The 20,205-nt window shown below is 41.2% G+C and overlaps 1 protein-coding gene across 7 annotated transcripts in view; it reads right to left on the bottom strand.

Moving 5' to 3' along the window:
- Nucleotides 1-2,106: 2,106 nt before the first annotated feature.
- Nucleotides 2,107-20,205, bottom strand: part of LOC102946984 (THAP domain-containing protein 6) — a 30,854-nt gene continuing 12,755 nt past the window's right edge. For 2 of the 7 annotated variants that reach the window (XM_043546264.1, XM_037902859.1), the window contains 5 exons: nt 10,807-10,922; nt 9,141-9,348; nt 8,324-8,431; nt 7,473-7,568; nt 2,107-3,024 (listed from right to left, as the gene is read on the bottom strand). In XM_043546264.1, coding sequence (XP_043402199.1) covers nt 2,830-3,024; nt 7,473-7,568; nt 8,324-8,431; nt 9,141-9,348; nt 10,807-10,886 — 687 coding nt within the window. In that variant the 5' untranslated portion in view covers nt 10,887-10,922 and the 3' untranslated portion in view covers nt 2,107-2,829. Of the gene's footprint in view, nt 3,025-7,472; nt 7,569-8,323; nt 8,432-9,140; nt 9,349-10,806; nt 16,574-16,614; nt 19,086-20,205 lie in introns of those variants that run through there. The other 5 variants (XM_043546267.1, XM_043546263.1, XM_043546266.1 and 2 more) reach the window with 5 other exon arrangements.

Below are 20,205 nucleotides of genomic sequence, written 5' to 3'. Positions count from 1 at the left end.
CAAATATTTGTAGTTATCATGTCCTCCCCTGCCCACACGTTGTCATCGCTTTCCAGAGCTATATTTAGCTCTTTTAATCTTTCAAGTCCCTCCTGCCAGTGGCATTGGAACAATTTTTATAGTGGGGGTGCTGAAGGCAGAAACCATGTATTTGGGTATTTCATAGGGGTGCAGCCGCACCTCCAGCACTCTTCGTTCCAGCACCTATGCCTCCAGCCCTCTGATCATTTCTGATCTCTAGTGACGTGGAGTCCAGAAGTGGGCTCCGTGTTCTAAATGTAATCGCACCAGCGTCACAAAGAGAAGGCTTGTTACTGTGATGCCTCTGCATTTACAGCCCCAAAGCAGACTGGCTTTGTTGCTGCTCTATTCCATTGCAAACATTTATGGAACTGATCATCTTATCACCCCACTAGCTCTCTTTCAGTATTACCGCCTTCCAGCTCTAGTCCTCCCATTGTATGCTTGTCTTTTGGAGTATTTTTCCATGGCTGTGTTAATGTAAATTTCCCAAATTGAACCTCATTTTCTGTCTACATTGCTAATCTCTTTAGATTCCTTTGAATTACATCTCTGTTCTCACTGGTGGTCAGTTTTCCTCAATGTCACATGATCTACATTTTCATTAATAGGCTTAGTGCTTTTCCTATATGATTAAGGAAGATGTTTAAAAGGGTGGTTTGTTTCCCCCTAACACTGATCTCTGTGGTATTCTGCTAGGTGCTTTCCTCCACCTCCATAGTATTGCCATTTAGCCTTAGCCAGAGGTGCCTGCAGGCTCTGAGCCTGTGAAGGTTTGTGATTATTTAAGCACAGGGAATAGATATGGAAAAACTATACTAGCAAATAATGCAGAAGTTTTTGTTGTCCTGGAGACTCCAGTTTTTAGACAAATGTTTTTGTGTGTGTGTCTTGCAGCTCTGTGCTGAGTCTGATGTTTCATTTTTGCCCCTATTTCTTGGTTAGTCCCTCTTGCACCCATAAAAAATACCTTGCAGCAACATTTATAGGATCTCAAACTGGTTTGTGCTGTTGCCCAGAACATCTCCACCAGCGCAGTGAAGAACAAAGAAATGAGCTCCTATTTAATTTCAGCTGTACACATGCCTAAATGTTTAGGTTGTGACTTGTGGTTTAATTATGTGTTAACAGTATAATTATAACTAGCTCTATATTGCAACCTAGATGCTAAGAATTGTGCAGGGTTTCAGCCATGCAATGGCCATGAAATTCAATGGGAATCTTACAGCTATAAACTCCCACATCTTTTTCAGGGCTGGTTTTCAAAGGAGACCACAAGAGGCCTAAATGCAAAAATTCATGTGCCCTTTTTGCTTTAGCTTATGAGCATGTTATTGCAAAATTGTCCATTGAGAGTGGTTTACATCTGAAGTATATGGTACTGAACATGTCAGAAGACAATATTCCTTTTGTGCCCAAACTCCCAAAGACTTTGATGGAGGTTTGGTATGTGTGTAATGTTCTGACAACTATTGTTTATGGGATAATAAAAGCCTGGTGTGACACAGATTGCCTAACCTGATGTGCATTTATTGTACAAAGAACAGTTTTAGCTGGTGCTTTTTAATTGATTAATATTTTTAATTGCAAGAGAGTATCTGGAATATCACAATTCTGAAAACAGTGCACAACCCCCTGGTCATTGTTTGAAGATCATCACTGGATAATGCAGAACCTGATTCAAAGGCCGCTGAAGTCAGAGAAAGCCTTTCCATTACCGTCAAAGGCCTTTTAGTAGTGTCCTCAATATCTAAACTAACAGGGACAAATTCCATGCTGCACCACTTGGGAGGCAGGGTGCAAAAGGTGCAGCCCACAGGAGGGGAAGGGCAAAGGCGGCTAATATACCATCTTTGCGTTTACCTAATTCTGGACTACTCCACTGACCAGTGCAATCCAGGCCCAGCATGAGCCTGAGCAGCCATTGGGACTGCAAAATTCATGGCAGCTTTGCATGGCTGTCTATGCGCTAGATTCACAGCCTAGATTAGCTGGAATGCTTTGTGCTCTGCCCATTCCCCTCTTGTCCCTACACGGGGGGCACCCTATGTGAAGACTAAATATTGCACATACTGTACACAGTAGTTATTTTTCATAATGAATTTTAATATGTTCAATTTTAGCACGCTATATAGACAGCAGATATATTGATACAATGGACTAGAATAAGTCTGCATCTATCCATACACCCCCCCCCCCCACACCCTTTACTACGCGTGATCACAGGATTTAACATGATAGTTAATGCAAATGCCGATCTTTCCAAAAAAAAAAAAAAAAGGTATATATTTCAATCCATTATGTAAACCGACTTTATAGTGCACTTGTGGATGGCTGTTGCAATGACACCATTGCATCTCTAGAAATTAATGCACTTAAAAGGTAACATAAGATGGAAAAGGGGGGAAAAAGACAAAAATGAATAACGTAGGTGCTAAATACTGTCCACTTAGTAAATGTCTACAGAAGACTTTAAAAACAAACAAACAAACAGTAAAACTCCCATCCACCCTCCATGAAACTACATATCTAAAAAATAACAGTGTGGGACAAATGAAGAGGAGACAGGGATTAAAAGAAAAGGCTGACATTCGCTCCCTGAACACCACAAGTGCCAATCTTAACGTTGAAGTTTCTAGCTTTTATATGAAAACTTCAGTAGTGTTTACATGTCTTTTTATTTAATAAATACATTCAAAAATGACATGTATAGCAATAAACATTAGTGAACATTTCTTATCCAACAGCTGGGTGCAGTGGGAGAGAAGACCTGTCATTCAGCTCATGCCCTTTGCACAGATCTAGCAATCACGTTACTTCCCTCGACAACATGTCTTTAGAGTGCAGCTTGTCCAACAAGATTTCCACATTTTTATGGAGTCTCTCTTCTTGATCAGAAGCATTCCTTAATTTTCTTCTGAGCTTGTGATTCTCTGCTAAAAGTTCATCCAATTTCCTCTTCAGAGTTTTTGGACTGTCTGTGATATGGTAATGGTGGTCTGTCTAATTTAAAGATAAAAGAAAGCAACAATGCTGGATTTTTGCTGTATTTGTTAGTATCAGAGCTAACTGGGGCTTAATTTACCAAAAAACAAACCAAAACTAAAAAGCCTCCACGTATTGCAGCTCCATGGTGGAACTGGGAGTAGGATGAGGAACCCATAACAACATGGAGCAAAGCGCTGTGGAGAGGGGAAAGAAAGTATGATACAAGTCTACAATCAGATCCATTTGCAGAGTGTCTTTGTGCCTATATAGAGCCCCACTGAAGACAACCAACCTAGCAGATCTGATTAAAAGATGGGGCACTAGACCGCATCTGCCAGACATAAGTACCAGAGCTCATTCTGGCCCTACTACAGTACACCCTTAGGCGTCAGCTCCGTTGATTTAAAGTCTGTAGTGGCAGAATCACCTGCTGACATGTTGCATTGCCATGTACTGGCCCCGTTTAACCTCTGCCCACAGGAGAATCCTCAAAGGTATAAGAAGTGGACACAGGATATAGAATCCACTGAATGCTCAAATAAATAGGACATGTTAAGATAGGGGTCTGGCTCAACACCTAAGAATTTTTTAATGAGCTGTATAGCCATAGTGTGATGATAGTGTAGACTAATGTGGCAGCTATTATTTATTCAGATTTGTTAAAAGTGCACGGTGGGGTCATCAATAACTCATCCACTGCCTTGAACGTTGCAGCCTAGTGTATGAAGGCAAGGGATGCTGACCAAAACATCAAGGTTCTCATGCAATCTTTAAAATCCACCTGAAAAACCATTAGATTAGCAAAGGGGACTTTGGAATAATGGCTAATCCATAGGATAAGTTTCAGAGTAGCAGCCGTGTTGGTCTGTATCCGCAAAAAGAAAAGGAGTACTTGTGGCACCTTAGAGACGAACAAATTTATTTGAGCATAAGCTTTCGTGAGCTACAGCTCACTTCATCGGATGCGTTCAGTGGAAAATACAGTGGGGAGCTTTATATACACAGAGAACATGAAACAATGGGTGCTACCATACACAGAGAGTTTCTTGAGCAGATGGTGTAGTTTCTTTTGGTAACCCTCAGTCGGATCAGAAAGTAATGATTTGTAGAAAGTGGTGTTGGAGAGCTACCTAGCAGCCTCTTGTTCATATTCTGACCTATTCATGATGATGACAGCACCTCCTTTGTCAGCCTTTTTGATTATGATGTCAGAGTTGTTTCTGAGGCTGTGGATGGCATTGTGTTCTGCACGGCTGAGGTTATGGGGCAAGTGATGCTGCTTTTCCACAATTTCAGCCTGTGCACGTCGGCGGAAGCACTCTATGTAGAAGTCCTGTCTGTTGTTTCAGGAGGAGTCCACCCAGAATCCTTCTTTTTACACCATCTGCTCAAGAAACTCCCTAAAAAAGCACAAGAACAAATCTGCACAGACACACCCCTAGAACCCCAACCAGGGGTATTCTATCTGCTACCCAAGATCCATAAACCTGGAAATCCTGGACGCCCCATCATCTCAGGCATTGGCAGCCTGACAGCAGGATTGTCTGGTTATGTAGACTCCCTCCTCAGGCCCTACGCTACCAGCACTCCCAGCTATCTTCGAGACACCACTGACTTCCTGAGGAAACTACAATCCATCGGTGATCTTCCTGAAAACACCATCCTAGCCACTATGGATGTAGAAGCCCTCTACACCAACATTCCACACAAAGATGGACTACAAGCCATCAGGAACAGTATCCCCGATAATGTCACGGCTAACCTGGTGGCTGAACTTTGTGACTTTGTCCTCACCTATAACTATTTCACATTTGGGGACAATGTATACCTTCAAATCAGCGGCACTGCTATGGGTACCCGCATGGCCCCACAGTATGCCAACATTTTTATGGCTGACTTAGAACAACGCTTCCCCAGCTGTCGTCCCCTAATGCCCCTACTCTACTTGCGCTACATTGATGACATCGTCATCATCTGGACTCATGGAAAAGAAGCCCTTGAGGAATTCCACCATGATTTCAACAATTTCCATCCCACCATCAACCTCAGCCTGGACCAGTCCACACAAGAGATCCACTTCCCGGACACTATGGTGCTAATAAGCAATGGTCACATAAACACCACCCTATACTGGAAACCTACTGACCGCTATGCTTACCTACATGCCTCCAGCTTTCATCCAGACCACACCACACGATCCATTGTCTACAGCCAAGCTCTACAATATAACCGCATTTGCTCCAAGCCCTCAGACAGAGACAAACACCTACAAGATCTCTATCAAGCGTTCTTACAACTACAATACCCACCTGCTGAAGTGAAGAAACAGATTGACAGAGCCAGAAGAGTACCCACAAGTTACCTACTACAGGACAGGCCCAACAAAGAAAATAACAGAACACCACTAGCCGTCACCTTCAGCCCCCAACTAAAACCTCTCCAGGGCATCATCAAGGATCTACAACCTATCCTGAAGGACGACCCATCACTCTCACAGATCTTGGGAGACAGGCCAGTCCTTGCTTACAGACAGCCCCCCAACCTGAAGCAAATACTCACCAGCAACCACACAACAAAACCACTAACCCAGGAACCTATCCTTGCAACAAAGCCCATTGCCAACTGTGTCTACATATCTATTCAGGGGACACCATCATAGGGACTAATCACATCAGCCACACTATCAGAGGCTCGTTCACCTGCACATCTACCAATGTGATACGTGCCAGCAATGCCCCTCTGCCATGTACATTGACCAAACTGGACGGTCTCTACGTAAAAGAATAAATGGACACAAATCAGACATCAAGATTTATAACATTCAAAAAACAGTCGGAGAACACTTCAATCTCTTTGGTCACCCGATTACAGACCTAAAAGTGGCAATTCTTCAACAAAAAAAAAACTTCAAAAACAGACTCCAACGGGAGACTGCTGAATTGGAATTAATTTGTAAACTGGATACAATTAACTTAGGCTTGAATAAAGACTGGGAGTGGATGTGTCATTACACAAAGTAAAACTATTTCCCCATGTTTATTTCCCCCCTCTCCCCCAGTGTTCCTCACACGTTATGTCAACTGCTGGAAATGGCCCACCTTGATTATCACTACAAAAAGGTTTTTTTACCCCCCCACTCTCCTGCTGGTAATAGCTCACCTTACCTGATCACTCTTGTTACAGTGTGTATGGTAACACCCATTGTTTCATGTTCTCTGTGTATATACATCTCCCCACTATATTTTCCACTGCATGCATCCGATGAAGTGAGCTGTAGCTCATGAAAGCTTATGCTCCAATAAATTTGTTGGGTGCCACAAGTCCTCCTTTTCTTTTTCCAAAGGATGAGAACATTTCTCTCCCTAAAGCTGCACTACTGAAGCAGCACTTCCCTTGAGTTCTGGGCTCAGAGGTCGAAGTGCTAGCAATTTAGCCCTTAATATAGCATGCCATGGAAAGAGTTAAGTTCACATATGTGAGAGTTACACCTTCTGGATACCTCATTTACATATAAAATGTAATTTTTTCCCTCTGATCAGCTGGGCATTTTGTCCTGAACTAGCTTACCTGTATGTAGAACCGACTTCTACAGTTTTCAGAATTTTTTTTTTTTTTTTCACTTACGAAGTTAGTTTAGTGCCTAAGGGTATGTCTATACTACCCGCCGGATCAGCAGGCAGCGATCAATCCAGTGAGAGTCAATTTATCGCATCTAGTCTAGACCCAATAAATCGACTGCCGAGCACTCTCCTGTCAACTCCTGTACTCCACCGGCGTGAGAGGCGCAGGCGGAGTCAACGGGGGAGCAGCAGCAGTCGACTCACCACAGTGAAGACACAGCGGTGAGCAGATATAAGTACGTCGACTTCAGCGACGTTATTCACGTAGCTGAAGTTGTGTAATGTAGATTGATCCCCCCCCTGCAGTGTAGACCAGACCTTAGGTGCACCTTGACCTGGTAAAGGTACCACCTGTAAAGCCAAGAGGGTGGTTCTGTCTCCCTGTCCAATCAATCTTTCAAGCTTCTCTGTGGCAGTGGTTAACAACAGTTTCAATTGTGACAGTGGCTTTTGAGATGCAGACACCTATCAACTTGGAACTGGACTGCAAGCATGTACTCATTTCATATACAGTGGCTACAGCTAAATATCTGAGAGCTTTTGCTTCATTTATTTCTTTCCCTAAATATACAGGGAAACAGAACTACCTCCTATAGCACTGTGTGGTAACTATACGCAAATGCTATCTTGAACTGTGAACAAAACATTTAAAACAAAATCATTGAGCCTTATAGTTTGTTTCAATATACTAAGATTCTCACGGATAGTGTGGAGTCAGTAGGAGTTTTGAGTGTATAAGGGCTTTAAGATTGGACTCAGTGCCAACAAGAGAACATTTTAAAAAGCCTAAAACAGAAAGAATGTAAAAAGAGGAAGTATACCCATTGTAGTTTTGATGCTCACCATTACTGTGTCCTGTGTATTACACATCCCACTAGTGTCTACCTGATGAGAACAGCTGAAGTTTTCTGTTAATCTTTTTGGGTTGTTCGCTGTTTTCTACAAAAGGAAACAACAACAGAGAAATTTAATTGCCCCCATGAAACCTTGAACGGAGTGTGTAAATGATGTTATGCCCCCCAAAAAGAATTAACGGGATACAGCTTTTTCTCAACTTTTAAAAAACTTTTCTGCCTTTCTATCACTCCAACAGCAGTGAGAAATGGGAGTCCTGTATAAACTTGGAAATTCAAATGCCCTCTTTCAGGCTAGTTCATATGCACTCACATATGGTCGCATGACACAGGTGCTTCATGGCTGAATGTGAAGAACATTAATTTGTTGCACATTAGACAAGTTACTGAAAGACAAAGAGATGAGTTTTCTGATATCTAGTTCTGCTCAAAATTCTTTCCAGTGGTCTTATACTATGGGTATAATCCTGACCCTACTGAGATCAGTGGCAGAACTATCACGGTCTTCAATGGAGCCAGGATTTCAGTCCATGTATTTTAATCGCTTCGTGGCAGATGTCTGTTGCCTCACTGTAAACCCTACACATGCACATTTTACAACATTTTTACATCTTTGTATTTTTTGTTCTCCAGTAAGCCTAACAAATGTTAATTGTTGCCCCAAGACCAATAAAGCACAGCATCATGCAGTATCCCAGATTATTTTTAAATGCTAAAATAAACAAGTATTTCTCCGATTCAAATTGACACAGAATTGGTCATTAATACAGGAAATACAAAAGGAAAGGCTCACGTTATGACACTATTCTTTCAGCATTCAGTCACAGTTCTGATGCTTACCATTACCGTGGCTGGTGTAACATACACCTCACTGGGATCTGCCTCGAGAGGAGGATTTTCTAGAACTATGCCAGCACGTTTTGATCTCCGTAGAGAATTATCTATTCTCTTAAAAAAAAAAAAAAAAAAAAAAAAAGAATGCAATTAAAGTTCAGAGAGAACTTCAGCTCTCAGAATTAAGGTTGGTGGCAATGGGGTTTTCATCAGCAAAGCCAGGTTTTATAAATGTTATATTAGGTGTTGACTCCACCTCCTTCACATCTGCTTCTACAAGCACCAGATCAGGCTCACTGTTAGGAAAGAGAGCCCAGCAGACAGTAGAAACTGCCAGAGAGATGTTGAGACCTGGTCCACATAAGTGTGAATGGGAAAGGTACTGGCCTATGCAATTGTTCATAGAAGGAAAACCTGTCCATGAGAAATTCTCTCTATTGAGATGTGATCCATACTGCGACAAATTTAACCATTCCAGTCTTTAAGTTAAGAGAAATAATATAGGCTGAAAGAATCTGAACTAGACACAAGGACACAGCTTTTGCTTTTACTTAACCAATCAGTTTTAAATTACAGTTCTAGAATGCATAATTTAACCACTAATATACATACATTCTCTCTGACACCTCAACACCCCCGACCCCCAAGATTTTACTACAGCTATTTTTAGTTGACCTAACAAAGGTTTATTAGCATATTAGTAACAGTAGGGCACTCTGTGTGAAATGTCACTCCAATAACCTGCCACCCGCGGCGGTTATGTACTTCAGTTGATAATGAATCAGTTATTTTTAATGAAATCACAGTGTGTCACATTTTATACCTGAAAATTGTCAGGAAAGGAAAATATAGAAGGACAACTCCCTTCCTTTAAAAATTTCTTTCCATTAATTTCTTTGAAGCAGTCAGGATTGAAATGCTGAGAACAAATCATGTCCCATTCAGATGGTGTCCAGAGTTTGCCACTCACGGGGTCAGCCCGATGTACTGCCTGGGCCCACTGCTGTTTTTTCTTATTATCCTTGGGAAACCTAAAACAGAAATAACAAAGTTCACAGACCAAAGAACGTCAGCTGGGTTTTGTTTAGTAATTATACTCTAAGGAGTGATGTTACCCACACAGTCCATTACAGTCAATGGGACAACTCACATGATTAAAACTGCACTTACTTAAGTACCTTGCTGAGTTGGGGCCAGAGAGAAACAGCATGGTCCAGGAGTTAGGGACCTAGATTCTATTCCCAACTTTCCAACTGACTACACTTGTGCCCTTGGGCAAGTGACTTAAATCTCTCTGTGTCTCAGTTTGCCTGTCTGAGAACTCTGGATAATAATGTGCACCTACATTTGTAAATCACTAAGAATCTCAGGGGGAAAACAGAAGCTAAAAGATTGCAAAGTATTAGTTAGTGAGGATGGCAGGTCAATTAAATAAAAACTAAAAAGAACATACTGGTTACCCACTAGGTTTGAAAAGAGAAGGTACTCAGGGAGAAACACAAATCCCCTTATTAAAATGTTCAGTTGGATAAAAAGTTAGAGGGGAAGAAGTAATGTACATACATCTTCTAAGTTCACTAGATACACTGTAAGACTCTCACAACACAATCTCACACATATAGTGCTCACATGTTCTTTGTAAATGGTGAAATGCTCATCACTTACGTCATTTTAAATGGACTGGACAAAGCACTGAAGAGTATACTGCAGAAAACAATTGCTCATTAGCTTCAGGGAATTTACTAGATGACCTAATAGGCTTATTTCCATTTCTTAATTTCTGTGATATGCATGTCACATTCACAAACCCAGTTCTACTTAATTTCATGCCACTCAGTTCTCAGAAGCAGCATAGACTCCACATACAGAAAATCAATTACGCTTTCAAAATGGTATAATAATTTTCAAAGATTCCAAGGGAGAAATAACAACAATGTTAGTGCTCTAAGAAAAATACTAAACACAAGTTGTCATACATTAAAATCTTGACTAACAGGTACTAACCTTCACTTCTCTCCCACGGCCCTTCCCATCTTTTTGTCTGTCATTCATGGCCTCTTTCTTCTGCGCAATTCCTCATTAATATAATTGAACATATGTCTTTTGTTTTAATTTAAACAACATTTTGTACTTCACCCATTGGCTATTACTCTTAATCAGGTCCCTGCACTGAAAGCCAGGACCTCACTTAGCTGTGCTGCTGCTTTTTTGTATGCTGAAATGACATTCCTCAATCAGTGCTCCTTCCCAATTCCTGACAGGAAGTGCTGCGTCCAATTCATCAGCCAGGAGGAAAGGTTTGCACTGGGATAGCTCCTGGCATCAGGCTGCCACTCCAGAATACTAGGCTTGTGAGAAGGTTTGCTTGGTCAAAATACTTAGAGGGTGAAATCCCTACTGAAATCACTGGGAGTTTTCCCTAAGATTCCACCCAACATCTGCAGTACCTGCAATCAGAATACACTGATACCCACGATCATCAGGCTCACCTATGAAAAGTTATTCCCTGCTTCCGATTTAACTTTGTGTCTGCGTTACTGCAGTTATATGCTGCACAATATTTCACCATGATAGTCCCCCTCAGAGATGGTCACTGCATTCAGTGCTGTAATGAGAAGAGAATAGATGTTGAACATATCACATTTAGAGGTAACATCTGCTGAAAGGGCATCAGTGGACAGTTTCTGCAGTACATTTCCAACTGGAAGGCTGAAAGTAGAAGTGAGAATGAGAAGTAATAATAATTAATAAAGCAAACTACCTTCTTCCTCCACATGATGTGATATAAGTATGCTAAAACAAGTACTGTATTCATATATTCCTGTCTGCTGATATTAGACATAACTTTACTCAGTAAAATGCAATAATTCATGTTTTGTGTATAAATGATCATGCATAGTCACTAGGAAAAACAGCCATGTTTATTATTAAAAGAAAAGAAAAATAGCTTACCATCATTCTGAAAGCTGATAATACAATGGGCAAGCATATCAGGACATCATTAATACTATTATGCTGTACTTAACTGAAACTGTGACAACTTTCCACATATATATTTTTTCCCAGTAGAGTGTATTCAGTAAGAATAACCTTCATTACTTTAAACAGGTCTGCAGCAGCACCTGAAATTTGCAGCTCAGAGAAACAGAAAAACAGCTACAATGGCATTTGCATGGCAGCCAAAATGTCAGAACAGCATTCTCAAAGTTACATCACAGTAGCCATACAAATCCATGATTACTGCTCAGCTGAGAAAGAAAGAGAGCTGAGAAATTAAATTAGTGCAATAATAGGGGATGCTGGCATAGAGGAGCCAGTTTCTATAGGCAAGGAGACTGCACAGAACCAGAGAACGGGTGTACTGTGAAGTGGTAACCTATAAAAGAAGTGCAGCAAGTTATAAAATAAACACAGGAAAAAATAAATAAAAGCAAAACTGAGGATGTTGTTTTCTTTGTGTGCTCAGTGCTGAATTTGCGGTTTATTCTTTGTGGAAAGTATTGTATCTCCTTAGCATAAACAGTCTCAGTGAGGCAATTAAAGAAAACAAAAAACAGTTTCCTGCCAAATATGACTTCAAAACAAACCTATAGCAATATGACATAGTCCAACACTTCATCTCTCTTAAAAACAGATAAGAAAAAATGTATTTCAAAGGTTGCAGTTGGCTTTGTTATGCTGGAACAGTACACTGAGTATTTAATTCCTGGAATGTATTTACCACAATTTTATAGAAAGTGGCATCATCCCTCTGGCTAAAATTGAACAACTAACTTTATAATTCAAGGGTCATTTACTCAGCAGTTGGAAACATCATTCTTTGGACAAGTTGGAATGTGTTCCACAATAACTGCATTAAGCAAACACCTATTAAAAGTAAATATTAACAGGGCTTCATTTAATGCAGGAAAAAATGCCAGATCACATTTTTATTTTCTTTAGAAGGCTGAAGAATGCAACCCTTGAATACAGAAAGACAGCTATATCCGTTTTGCATAATCAGGCCTAAATCTGCAAAAATCAGGTCAAGGTCTAAAAAGACATATCAGAGACGGGACATAGCACAAATTCCTTTTGTTTTAAGGCCTGACTGATCCAATGCCCATGGAACTTAATGGGAGTCCTTCCACTGACTTCTGTGGGCACTGGATCAGGCCTCTCATCATGTTGAGAAATTTGTTATTACTAGATTATATTTCTTACAAGTTTCTTCTTGCACTCCTTTACTCTTACAGCAACCAGAAAAGTAGTACTTTGTACATATTATCTTTATTCACTGTTAAAGGAAAATCTATATTATAGAGCTTTTTAAGGGATCTATTATCAAAGTCTAAAATTATCTGAAATATCAAGGTGAATTAGCACAACATGAACTGAAACACTGAAGAAACTGCATATCAGCTAGTCATATACTTTGTTCTTAATTCTATTACTTTTATATTGTGTAAAAGGATTGCATATAAATTTAATAATCAGACCTACTGAAGAGCTAACTCCAATCTAATTTGGAGACACACATGAAAAGGTGGGGTTCTCTTTCACATTATAGCTAAATAAATAGCAGAGAAACACCAAAGAGACACCATCATCTCTGTGATTAGGACAAGAAAAATATTACCATTAGGGTTTTTAGCAAAGCTGATAACCACATTATGCTATCAGTGTCCCCCTTTACAGCCCATTCAGTGAACTATAATATTCTAACACTTATCTGAGGAGGGACCAAGCAAAGGAATTTGTTAAAAACTGGAAAATAATTAAAAAGACAGAAAGAGGCAAGTAAATTTGTTATACAAGAATTATAATACTGGTAACATACACTACTTTTGGAAATATCTCCCACGGCTACCTCAAGGATGTTATCAAGTGAGCTGCTGACTCTCCTGGAGAGTAATAAAAGGCAGGAGAAGACTGAAACATCTTCAGAAATGTTATTTAAGGGGCATCATCATCATCACACACACACACACACATGCAGTCTCTTCACAGGTACACTTCCTTGGTTTTGGAAGACGGAGTGACTGGGTGGGAAGAAGACAGGGCATGGGGAAAACCGTTCTCAGCACTATCACTGATGTATTTATTAATTTATTTCTTTTTATTTTTATTGTGCTTAATGCAGATTCAAAGAACTTCACAATTAATTTAACACTCTTTCAATGCAAAATGTACTATTCATTTAATAATAAAAAGTGAGACTAGACAGGGGAGGAATGGTGTCCCTAGCTTCTGTTTGCCAGAAGCTGGGAAGGAGTGACAGGGAATGGATCACTTGATTACCTGTTCTGTTCATTCCCTCTGGAGCACCTGGCACTGGCCACTGTTGGAAGACAGGATACTGGGCTAGATGGACCTTTGGTCTGACCCAGTATAGCCGTTCTTATGTAGACCATAAGAGAATAGAGATTTCACTGAAGCATGGATTGGAAAGCAGTGGGAGCATCACTCACTAGGGAGCTGTGCTGCCACAGAGGGAATCATGGGAAGTGATGGTGGAGGAAATGGCCTTCTATGCATATGTTTTGACCTGGAGTGGCTGCCCTGACATCTGGAATTATCTTATAGCACTCGGGATGTCTTCAGTTTGGACGGGTAATGTCACCTGCCCATGCTAGAAGACCACGAGGGGGCATAGCCCATCTCTCTCCCACTAAGTAGAATTCTGTGGCCGTGAAGCTATGGAATTTTCCATCTAATTTCCTTGTGGTGTGGAAGGGCACAATTTTCCCTAAGAGACTAGAATACTCTTCCTGGCCTGAAATGGTTAACTCAAATTCATACAGACATTTACGTACAAAACGGTGCCATCATTAAACTGACTCTTATTGGTGGATAACTGTGCCCTGCAATTTTATATCATAAATCCTTGCTTCACTTACTGGTACTTCTTTCCTAGAGGCAAACACACAAACCAAGTGTGCATATTACATTTTTCCTCTTACACTTGTCTGGGTTCTGCTACATAATCTCAATTCAAATACTTTACTTTTCTAAATGTAATGTAAAGACCCTCTTGTATATTTGCAAGCATCCTCCTGCATGTCACATTCTGGTGTTATGAATTGCTATCAGAGCTGTTTGGGTAATACCAAATAGTTCTTAGAACCACCCAAATAAGCACACTGTCATTCAGGAAAGAGGTATGCAGCGCAAATCTTCAAAACTAGACAGAAACACAGCATAAGAGAGGGAATTTAAAACTATGTTTATTTCTGTAAACAAGGAGAAAACCTTTTTTGGTAGCATGAGAAGCAAGTCTAATCTAGATGTGAAGATTCTATAGTTCAAGGTCATTTTGCTTTTGGAGAAAAGGGGTGCTGAGAATGCCATGTCCTCTGCTGTGACTGGTGCACTGCTCTTTGTTAATTTAGAAACCAATCCTGCCTGCCCCCACCCCATCTCCCATTAGGCCTTGGACAGAGCAGAACAAATGTCATTCTATTCCATGGATGGGTCAGGATTCCCTGTGCTGCTTGGGGGATTCAGACCCTATACACACAGTGGAACTTAGCTCTGTGTAGGCTCCCTGCATGGAGGTAGGGTTTACATGGAATGAGATTGGAGCATTCAAGGCTATGCCAATCCACTGGCTGAAAGGTGTTGTGAGGGGAGGGAGGCAGAGCAGTAGTGGCCACAGAAAAGGCCCATGCCACATCTCCCCTGCACATATGCCCTGTATTGAGATAATGTGGAAGAAGATTTCGATCTCACTGTCACACTGTGTACTCTAGAGAATCAAAAGTAAAATCTCAGCATTTTACAACAGAAAACAATCACAGCTGCACTTAAATAGACACTTCCCTTTTTACACTGATTTATATTACAGTTAATTTAAAATCTGCATCTTTGGATAGCTGTTCATTGAGTTTACTTAGCTTATATTTAATAACCTCAAAACACGGATGCATTAAATAGGAGCAGAGTTAAATGTGTTTGAGAAAAAATGTTCTAGCTTTCACAGTTACAAGTGCTATTTGATATCTATTCAGATGGACCATATATTTCTCATTATCTTCTTCAAATCTTTAAATACTTTATTTTTTCATATGTGTTAGTGGAGATGAGTAAACCCCCTCCAAAACCTTTGGTAGCTCAGGAATAAGAAGGGAACTCCCCATTCGAGGCCCTTGGCTCGGGAATTTGCTTCCCTCCTTGGTCCATTAGTGCCTAGATTTCGTACCATTCCAGGCATGCTGCAAAGCCCAACTTATCTTGCAGGCATCTAGGAAGGTTGGGAGCTGATAGCTGGAGGGGCTGTAAAATGAAGAACAATTTAGGTGGGGTCTCATAATTTGGCTGCCTAAAGTGTCTTTAGTTTTTGTGTGAGAGTCTATTAAGTAGAACATTTGTAATTGGAAAAACTGATAAACTAAAACATTGTATTGAACATTTTAGACTTTTTGCAAGTTCTGTTTTGGGAGGTTCTTTGTGCTCTGGTTCAGTACGGTGGTTTTTGCTCTTCCCACAACAAAAACAATCTGAAGAAACAACACAGCACAGCAGGATCCCAAACAACTGTGCTTATTAAATATATACAAACATACAAAGCATAGCTACACCCATACCTCTGCTCTGACTGGTTTCTGGTGGCTTTTGAAAACATGTAACACAGTGAGTACCACTAGAGGGCTCACAAACTCTTTAAAGAGATACTAACCTAGTCAGATACACTACATTTGGTGCTACAGGTTTTAATAAAACAAAAAAAATAATTTTGGAATATAAAAATAAAAGCATTCCATATTATTGTGCTTTCTTAAAAAAAAATACAAGAAAATGTAAAGCATCATGATTAAAGACATTTTGGTGAATAACAGACATCAACGTTCCTAAACACCATGAATCCAAAACTACCACAGGTTCATAAAAACAAAAACAAAACACAACTGAAACATTTTTGACAAAACCTGGTTTGAACCGTACGTAGTAGCTCATGATATTATGTAACAAAAGTGCATGGTACCTATTGTAATACACACCCAAGCAAGAAATAATTGTGTGCAAAAAATCCCAAATCAAAACAATAACAACCTTAATATAACACTAGCTTGAGATTTTAACTACGAAGAGATGGATTTTGATTTTCATACACACTAAGGCCCTTTTATGCCACTCTGGCAGAATAAAGAGGCCTTCAAGACAAACAATTACATTTATACCTACTTTAAAGGAGCCTTAGGCCACAGCTATACTACACACTTTGGTTGATGCAAATTACATTGGCAGACAGCCACCAAAACTTGTATATTGCTCGGGAGTGTGCATACATGGCTTGCATTGGCACTGCAGGTACTCACCAAGAGTGCGTTGATGCAAAGGGCAGTGCACTGCAGGTAGGCATCTCAGTGTGCCACATGCTGCCATCTGGTGCATTGCCTTTTGGGAAATTTTCAGAATATGTTGTGGATAGAAATGACTTGCCCAGGGATCTCTGGATGCAAAGGTCAAGTTCCCAGCATGCAACGTGCTGAATTTCCTAATGCCATCCATATCCCATAATTTTCATGCCTTTAAAAAAAAAAAAATCCCAGAAACCTGTACAGCACTTTTTAGTATTCACCATCTCTCACAGAAGCATGGAGCCAGCAGAGCTCTGTACTGTTCTCATGAATGTTGCAAATACAGGATGCTCAATTCTCTTTTATTTGGAAACCCACAGAAGTACCACAACAATGGGGGCCATAACAATTTCTTCGAGCATGGCTTGCTAAGGGACATAGTGAAAAACAATTCAAGTTGTGGGTGGTGTTCACAAAGCAGCTGCAGACGATGGAGCAGTACTTTTGGGCCCCAGAAACAAACACTGACTGAAGGGATCTCATTGTAATATAGGTTTGGGACGATGAGCAGACGCTGCAAAAGTTTTGGATGCAAAGGCCACATTCCTGGATCTGTGTACCAAGCTCACCTCAGCTCTCCAGTGCAGCGACACCAAAATGAGAACTGCATTGACAATGGAAAAACAAGTAGAGATCACTCTCTGGAAGTTTGCAATGCCAGATTGCTACCAGTCAATGGAAAATCATTTTGCAGCTGGAAAATCCACAGTGTGGGGCTGCCATAATGCAAGTATATAGGGCCATTAATCGTCTTCTGTTAGGGAGGACTCTCAGCAGCGTGCAGGACACAGTGGATGGATTTTTGCAATAATGGTGGTTCCTGAACTGCAGTGGGGCAATAGCACGTATATCTGTATTTTGGCACCTGCCCACTTTGCCACAGAATACATCATTAGAAAGGGCTACTATTCTATGGTTATGCAAGTGTTGGTGGATCACCGGGGACACTTTACCAAGAACAATGTGGACTGGGGTCAGGGAAGGTGCATAACACTTGCATCTTTAAGATCACAGGACTCCTCAGAAAACTGCAAGCATGAACATTCTTTCCTGACAGGTTTCAGAGTAACAGCCGTGTTAGTCTGCATTCGCAAAAAGAAAAGGAGTACTTGTGGCACCTTAGAGACTAACCAATTTATTTGAGCATAAGCTTTCGTGAGCTACAGCTCACTTCATCGGATGCTCAAATAAATTGGTTAGTCTCTAAGGTGCCACAAGTACTCCTATTCTTTCCTGACTGGCAGATTACCATCTGCAATTAAAATGCCAATAGTGATGCTGAGAGACCCACCCTACTCCTTTCTCCCCTGTCTCATGAAACCATGCACTGGTCACCTTGATAGCACCAAGAAGAAATTCAACTACTGGCTCAGCAGGTGCAGAATGATTGCTGAATGTGCTTTTGGTAGGCTGAAGACACTCTGGCAGTGTTTCCTTTCTAGATGTCAGCAAGAAAAATATCCCAACAGTTATAGCTGCCTGTTGTGTTCTGCATAATATCTGTGAGGCAAAGGGGGAAAAGCTCCCGCCGGGGTGGAGCTGGAGCAGCTGTCTGCCGCCTTTGAGCGGCCAGACACAAGGGCCATTACAAGTGCTGGATTAGTCTTTGGAGTTGGAGCTTTGGGTGCTGCTAAGAATTGTGTACTGCTTGCTGTTCATTTATAAATATGACTAGGTGTTTTCCTGAGGCTATGAATTACATTGTGCTTGCTGGATATTAACAAGTACTGTTTGCTTTGAGTACTGATATGCATTCTACAATGTGTGTTGTGAACTAATAAAGATAATTTTATTCTCCAAGAATAGAACTTTACTGAGTGGGAAAAACAGTGCAGAAAAACAATGCAAAAAATCCCACAGGCAATGTAATACAAAATTCTAACAAATTAATGGAGTGAAACTTTATAAGCAAACATTTCTGTCCACTTCCGTGCAAAAGTGTAGTCCGTTGTGGCTACCTGCACACCAACCATGGTTCTGTGAAGCCGTGGTTTTCCTTGCTGTCCCTGGCGAGGAATGATAGGGATAAGGGTGTTCCCCTTGATGCTATGTGGTATGTTGGGAGGGGTAGAGAGCAGAAATCATGAAGTTCTCCAAGAGCTGAAAAGGCTGGAGCGTCTAACGTTTTTGGATCTATAGGTCAACCACGTGCTGCAGCATTTGGGTTTGCTGCCTGAGAAGTCCCATTATGTCCTGGTGTATTTCCCTCTCTTTGTCCTGCTGAGGCTCCTGGGTCTCTCTCTTGTCCTTTCTTTCCTTCTTTAGGCTGTCAGTCATATTGGCCCTCCAAGCCCTTTGTTCATGGTCTGATACAGCACTGGCTTATAGTATCTCACTGAACAAGTCTTCCCTAGTCCTCTTCTTTCTCTTCCTCATCAGGGTCAGGTGTTCTGCAGGTGTGGAATGGGGAAGTACCACACCAGAAGCAGCTGATTTAAAAAAAAGACAAGATGTACCACTGCATTTACAGTTCCAATGGAAAAGATAAGTTTCACAACTCACCTCCCTTATGCCCATAAATGTTCAGTAAATAATGCTTATTGACACTTCAGCTTTGGAGCACCTTGGCACAGCACTGCTCTCCAGCCAGAGGCATAGTTAGCATGGTCTGCCGGGGTGGAAAGGAGGGGGGGGTGTTGGTTTTGGTTGATATCTTTTATCCAAAGGCACAGAGAACATAACTCCTACTGGCATTCTGAAGCTGCCTGGGCCCATGTGACACTACCCTATTTACTGCAATGATGCCAGCCAAAGTAATCATAGAGTGGAGTGGGAAAGTGTCTTCCTGCAGAACCAATGAAGGCAGCCATCCCCAGAAACCTTCAAAAGAGGATTGCAGAGTATCTCCATGGAAGTTTCATAGAGATCTCTCAGGATACAAGAGACAACCCTCTGTACATAAAATAATGTGCTGTGCATCCCCCGCCCAACCCAATAGGGGAATGAAAACTTTACCTCTGTTTGTTGTACCTTTACTTCTTCTCAGAGAAGCAAATGAATGAAAAGTTGATATCTTTATCTTGTTAACTTGGGGATGGGCCAGGTGCCATATTTAAATTTAAACACTGTAAGGAAAATGCTTGAATGCACTTACTCTCTTTCCTTCATTAGGCTCATCCATGCGCACTTGGTGGGACTGGCTAGACTGTGAACAGACCCTGGCTCACGGCATAGCTGGAGCTCTTCCCCCGCCCCCCCCCCCCCCCCCCCCCCGCTTCCTCCTCTTCCTCACTGTTCACAGCAGAAGTCTCTGTCTCAGGCTCCTCTGAGGTATCCATAGTAGTCTGTGGGATGCTGATGGGGTCTCTGCCAAGTATGGCATGCAGCTCATTGTAAAAACAGCAGATCTGCAGGGCACCACCAGATCTATTGTATTCCTGGCCAAGTTCCTTTGCTTTCATGCAGCACTGCTACTGATCCCTGTCATATCCCTTTGCCAGCATCCCGCATGCAATCTATTTTAGATGTCCACATTTCTACGACTGGTCTATAGCTGTGCTTACCACAGCTGCTTCTCCCCACAAGCCCAGAAGATCCTATAACTTCTGT

This window comes from Chelonia mydas, chromosome 5 (genome assembly GCF_015237465.2).
Source record: "Chelonia mydas isolate rCheMyd1 chromosome 5, rCheMyd1.pri.v2, whole genome shotgun sequence".
NCBI classification, from domain to species: Eukaryota; Metazoa; Chordata; order Testudines; family Cheloniidae; genus Chelonia; species Chelonia mydas.
The sequence above is the reverse complement of the archived record's forward strand: the minus strand, read 5'-3'. Positions and strand labels throughout refer to the sequence as shown.